At 30.9% G+C, this 7,065-nt stretch overlaps 1 protein-coding gene across 1 annotated transcript; it reads right to left on the bottom strand.

The window, feature by feature from the left end:
* Positions 1 to 5,388: 5,388 nt before the first annotated feature.
* On the bottom strand, positions 5,389 to 6,568 carry LOC145951568 (RING-H2 finger protein ATL2-like). Its single transcript, XM_083062982.1, has one exon. It carries the CDS (start codon positions 6,470 to 6,472, stop codon positions 5,621 to 5,623), a length of 852 nt encoding a protein of 283 aa, XP_082919108.1. The 5' UTR covers positions 6,473 to 6,568; the 3' UTR covers positions 5,389 to 5,620.
* Positions 6,569 to 7,065: the final 497 nt, after the last annotated feature.

Raw genomic sequence — 7,065 nt, 5'->3', positions numbered from 1 at the left:
AAATTTACGAGCTATTTGGATTCGAGTATTGATGTTTGGGAACAAAATTTGACACTAGCACGCATCGTATTTGAATTCCAGGGACAGCCTCTAGCCATATTGAACAATTTCCATTATTAAACACGCATCCTATTCTTACCCCAAAATTTGACACTAAACCGCAAGAGCACATAATTTTGTTTTCTATAATCCACAGAACATAATATTGACAGCCTCGGGCCCATTGGGCAATGTCCATTATCAAACACATATAACTTTCTTCATTTTAAGAGAGAAACATTATTTTATGGTAGGGTTTCAAGTAGTAAAATCTGAAACATAAGTATTATGAAATTAAATTAGAATCAAACAAAATGTAGTTCTCAAAATGGAAATCAGATTTCCATTTTGACTTTAAGAGACAGCCTTTGGCCAGATTTCTTATTCCCACACAAGGAGCTTCCATTATTCCGAGAGTAAAATCCCAACTGCATAAAGGGTGTTAAAAAAATCAAACAATAAGAAACTCTTGAAAAGGAAATAAGATTTTTATGGTGACTTTGAAGGACTCTAATTAAGTAGTATGTCTGGATCAATTTATAATTGTGAGTTGTTGGGGCCATGTTAGTACCAAATAATGTCAACTTTTATGACTTTGTAGTATTGGCAAATCATTTCGTTGGTAATTAATTTTTACTAATAAACAAGATACCATACCTTTCCCAAAATTATGAACTGCTTGTAAGATTATTGATGAAAAAGCTTTCTCTTCCGTGCTTCTGAAAACCCGAATAGCCACAACTTTCAAGTCAAATTATTTGCAACTCTAATATTCGTAAAGTTGGTCTTCATTTTCAATTAATATTGAATATGATATTCCTCTTCCCTGGTGAATTGCATCGACATCAACATATCGAAGTGTGTTTGGTAATGAAAATCCTTAATGAAATGTTGATGTTACTGTACTGATAGATACATTCAAACCACTATGGCACTATCCTAGACCATAAGTCCACAACCACCAACCACCTCTCCTGAAGGATCTCGCCCAGAATGAAGAATCCCACTTCCTACAACCATGGAGAAAAAAGACGAATTAAAATTAAATTTAAACTAACACAGTGAGAGTCACGGTTTTAATTAAATTTAAACAATACGAAGGATAGTTAATTAGTTTTAATTAATAGCTAGTAAGATATTGGTTAAATTGCATAAAGTAATATAAATTAAATATATAAATTTTTTACGAAGGGTGTATATAAATATTTACTTTTGTGCTGTGAACTATATATAAACATAAAGAAAGAAGATAGTACAAAGGGAGATGAGAAAGTGTTGAACACACGTCAATAATGTAATGATTATCATATAAAAGTAAAGAGAATGAAATAACTTCACAAAAAAGTAAAAATAACATAAAATGTTCAATAAATCTATTATCTAACATTCCTATTCAAACTCAATATGTGGTAGTAAAAAACATCAAAAGTTTGTCAATCAAGAAATTAAACCGTAGAATGCAACTTTTTTATATAATAGATTTGGGCATTTATGTTATTTCCATTTTTTTTTTAGTTTTGTCTTTTACATATTCATCTTATATCTCATTCTCCTCACTCTTATATCAAGACATTATTGCATTATTAAAGTGTGTTGAACTGCACTGTGATTTTCCTTTTCTTTGCCCTTCTATATTAATTGATAAAAAGATCTGCAAAAAATATGACTTGAATCGGACTAGTCCTGTCACCATGTGAACAATACAAACATATTAAAAAAAAAAAAGATAAAGATAATGCAAAGAGATATGAGAAAGTGTCTAACACACACTACAAAAAATTATGTAACTATTATTTTCTGGCGGTTTTAATAAACCGCTAAAAACAGTTGTAGTTCTAGCGGTTATTATAACCGCCACAAAAGATTTATGTTGTGGACACAACATGCCAACACTACAAGGAGGATCTTCATTAGATAGTAATGTTCATGGAGTTTGACATTACTTTTTTTTTTTTAGACATGATGAACTCATGAATTTGAACCTATGTTTTTATATTTGAAGCAAGATTAATTTTTGGACAATTTACATATTTTACTTTTGAGCATTGATCATGAATTTCATTTTGAGTTACTTAATATGTTGGATATGTTTTAGAATTGATGGATGTTAATGTCTTAATAATAAAAAATATGTCATGCTAGACCTATGGCTAGATGTTATCTTGATTTTTTTTTATAATGTTAAAAGTTGTTAATTTAATGTATCTTTATGTAATTATATTTGAACAAGAAACATATAAAATACATAAATATTATTATAATTATAGGTATAATTTATTAAAATAAGTGATCCTAGAATTTGACAAGTAAAATTTTTATTTATAAGTTACTTGAATTAAATAACAATATAATATAGTCATTATTAATTTTTAATGATTAATATGGTTAGTGATAATTTTAAATAATAATTTGATAAATGCCTAACATATATAGAATATTATTTGTTAATTTATAATAAAAATGTGTTTTTAAAATAATTTCAAATATATTTTAAAAATAAAAAATTACCATAAAATAAAGTGTAATTTTGACGGTTTAAAATAGTCAGAAAATGCGAAAAAGAAATATATATTTGTTGGCAATCTAAAACCGCCAGAAAATGTAAACAAGTACAAATAATAATAATTTTGTGGAGGTTTTAAAATTGTCAGAAATTTCTAAGTTTGTAGAATTAAAATGAATTTTGTGGCAGTTTAAAACGGCCAGAAAATGACAAACAAGTCAAACAGAAATACAATTTTGTGGCGGTTTTAGACCGCCAGAAAATGCCAAACAAGTCAAACCCAAACGCATTTTTTGGCGGTTTTGAACCGCTAGAAAGAGATTGAATTTTCTAGAGATCAAAACCAGCGTTTACAAAATGTCCGCCCCAAACGGGTTTTGGCGACCGTAGATCCGGCGGTTATTAACCGCCACAAATCACACATTTTTTTTTTGTAGTGACACTTCAATAATACAATAATGTTCTGGCACAAGATTGAAAAGACTGAGATATAATATCAACATATAAAAGATTAAATTATCCTCACAAAAAAAGTGGAAAAAACATAAATGTCTATCAAGTCTATTATCTAACATGTACAACAAAATAATTTCACCTCAGGGATATATTTTTTGAAGTGTGAGTTCACGGATTCAAATCTTGCTGAGACCACTTCTTAAAAACAATAAAAATTACATGCATGGTTGAAGTTTACAGGAAGTCGGATAGAAAAGACAAAAAATTGTATACTTTGGTGTTTAGATTGAGAAAGAAAACAATTTATTGAGGAAAATGCAAAATAAAGATTTTATCATCCAAAAGAGAGAGTGAAAAGTTTTTATTTTAATTTATATTATTTGATATTTCAAAAGCTAATATATATATATATATATATATATATATATATATATATTGAAATTAATAGTGACTAGAAAGATATTCTATTTTAGTTTGACTTACCTGTATTTTGACTTGTTGTTTTATTATCTTTTGACTTGTTTGTTATTATTTTTTAACTTGGCCTCACATCTTCTTTTATATATAAATTAAAATAATTATTTAAATAATATTTTAAAAATTATTCTTCAATAAAAGCATTTTTAAATTTTTTAACTTCTTACATATTTTTATCTATCATTTCTTATTTTAAATTAAATTTGAATATATTTTAAATATATCAATAAGGGGAATGCTAATGTACTCCCACTTATTTTTTAGTGGGAATATGTTAGCAACCTACACCAATTTTTTAGGACAAAAAAACCACTCATTTATTTTGATTTGGTTAATTCGTATAAAGGATATTATAGTAATTTAATTTAATTTTAAATAAAAATATAAATATTTTATCTCTCTTACTAATTTCATCCTCTAAATCATTTCTCTCTCTTATTAAATTTCTTCTCCAACTCATTTCTCTTTCTTATTAAATTCTCTCTAACTTATTTATCTCTCTCTTATTAAATTCTTTCTTTAACTCATTTCTCTCTCATCTCTCATGATGTCTCTCTCCTCTCTCTCTGAACAAATAAAAATTAATTAATAGAAAAAATAAATGAATTGGAGAATGAAATTAATAAGAGAGAGAAAATATTTGTATTTTTATTTAAAATTAAATTAAATTACTATAATATCCTTTGTACGAATTAACCAAATCAAAATAAATGAGTGATTTTTTTGTCCTAAAAATTGGTGTAGGTTGCTAACATACTCCCACTAAAAAATAGGTGGGAGTACATTAGCATTCCCCTTAAAAATAATCTTATAACATAATATAAGTTATTTATGATAAAAAAAATATAATTAAGGTAATGAAATGTATTTATTTATTATAAATTTTAATTATAATATTATTTATGTATTTAAAAGTATTTATTTATTATAAATTTTAATTATATAAAATAAATTTTTGATATTATATTTCACATACTAAAATACTATTTATTTTATAAATACGTAATACTTTATGGGTTTAGAGATAATCGAGTCTCAATGTTTTTATCCATTCTCTTTCTTTGTTGGTTCATGAATTACTTTTATTTCGCACATCGTCTATTTATTTTTGTTATATGATAAATTTTTCTTTAATACAAAAAGATTGCTGGTTTTTATGCCCTAACAATTCTTGAGAAGACTGTTAAATTTTAAGAGACTTACAGTTACAGATCATACAAATTAGCCTTTAAAACAGGTGATATCAACTTATCATACGTCTTATACGTCATTTATTTAAAAATAAAAGATTTAATTACATTTTTATCTATATAGTAATAAAATTGTATGATTTTGATTCTTAAAATTTTAATTAAATAATTTTAATGTATATTGTAATTAAATAATTTTGATTCTTTAAATTTGAATTAAATAATTTTATTCTATTAAATAATACAATTATTTAATTTTTGACTTATTTAAATTATATATATTATAATTTTTCTCATATATTAAAGAATATATATTTATTATTATTAAAATTAAAATTTATATAATTATAAGACTTAATCACCTATATACTGTTAGTGTAAAGTTTGTTTTACACTAGCAACCAATTATATCTTTCAATTGTGTCATGTCACTATAAAAAAGTAAATGTGTTTACAGTAACATAACACAATCAAAAGATATAATTAGTTCTTAGTGTAAAAATACTTTACACTAACGTGTATAAGTGATTAACTCTAATTATAATATTTGAAATCCTAAAATCATATAATTATACTACTTTAAAATTGTTCGATTAAAGAGACCAAAATTATACAAGAGAGTAAAATTATTTGAAAATTTTAATGAACTAAAACTACAGATGCTATATTCGTGAAGAAGAAAAAAAACGTATTGAAGCCAAATTTAAATATGAAAAAGACAAATTATGAGAATAAATGAACAAATCATCATTAAGAAGGCATAGGTATTTGTTCAAATTGTTTTCACGTGTATTTACAGTCATTATTACAATGACCAAGAAATTTGTGTACTCTTCTACTACTTTTAGAATCTCTCAAACAACCAACAAATAAACAACATCTACAAAACATCTCCGTGTCACCCAACTCACCCCCTTCCACACAATACCGCCACGTAGCACCCCGAGTCACCGACTCACTGAGTCTCCTCTCGCCCACCTCGCTCCGCGCCAGACTCCGCCGCGGAGCTACAAGCGCCACCGCACGACGACGGCGACACGCCCCCCTTTCTTTCCCTGCTGAGCATCCTCGTGAACGACAACATGCGACTCATCGGCGACCGAAACGCCGACTGAGTCGAGGGCGAGTCGAAACCCGACGACTCGTCCCTCGGAGGCACCTCGACGCTCACGCCAACCAACGAAGGCTTCCTCCTCTCCCCAACCGAAGAAGAACCGCTCCGGTTCGCACCCTCAAAAGGGCCCGAACCGGTTCCCGGTTCGGGTTCCGATTCGCGGATTATTATCACCACTTCCGGTTCGGGCGGGGGCTCAACCGGGGCGCGACACAACGGACACGTGTCGTGCGAGTGGAACCACATGTCGATGCATTCGGAGTGGAAGCTGTGGTTACACTTGGGCAAGACCCGACCCGGTTCGCCCGGTTCGAACTCCGACAAACACACCGCGCATTCCGGCGCGTTTTCCGGGTGGGCCTTGGGGTCGTAGGAGAAGACGGGGAGCGAGGCGAGCACGGCGGCGTCGAGGCCGCGGGGGACGGCGGCGGGGTGGACAGCGTCGTTGTGGAAGACGAGCTGCGTGCGGCGGATACGGCGGAGGTGGCGGCGGCGCGCGCGGCGGAGGTACCAGCGCGCGTATATGTGGAGGCAGAGCATGACGAGGACGACGAAGAAGAGGAGGATTATCGCGGAGAGCATGATTTTGCCGCTGAGGCTGTAGCCTTTGGCGTCGAAGTCTTGGGGTTTAGGGTTTGGATTCTGGTTGAATCTGCGTGTGAATGCATCGCTTTGGTTTCTGTCTTGAGCCATGAGTGAGAGTGAAGAATGAGAATGATTGTTGGTGAATAAAAAGGGTTTTGGTTTATAGAAGAGAGAAAGAGTGAGGAAGGTTCTGAAGTGTTTCTTGGACTCTGATATCTGAATGCTTTATATGCGTCGCCACGGTTGACGCGCTTTCTCTTTCTAATTTTCAATTTAATATTATTTCTTGTTTTTCATATATTTTGTGACGTCCATGTAAGTAAAGGTTCCGGAAATTGGGTTGCACCTTCGTCCGGAGACCCACGCTTTACTCTTTTACACGCGGCTTTTATTTTTCCAATATATTCATATTTTCTCAAATTATTATATATAATCATTTATGATGCTATACAATTATTCCATTTTTATGTATATGTATATCTTAATTTTTCTTATATAAAATGATTTATGACAGTAATAATTGTGCGAAGCTTGAAGCGGAGCGGACATGGGTCAACTTATGTGGTAAAGTAGAGGCATTGGTCAACATGCTTACTTAACCCAAACTAATCCCGGTCCCGTGTAAACGTTTACTCTTGGCACTTTTTGTCTATACGTCGTTTACTTTATTGCAAAGGAACACGTTATATTTTTCTTAACGA

The sequence above is a fragment of the Cajanus cajan genome, chromosome 1 (genome assembly GCF_000230855.2).
Source record: "Cajanus cajan strain Asha chromosome 1, NIPB_CcT2T_4, whole genome shotgun sequence".
Classification (NCBI taxonomy): Eukaryota; Viridiplantae; Streptophyta; class Magnoliopsida; order Fabales; family Fabaceae; genus Cajanus; species Cajanus cajan.
This window is presented reverse-complemented; position numbering and strand designations above follow the sequence as displayed.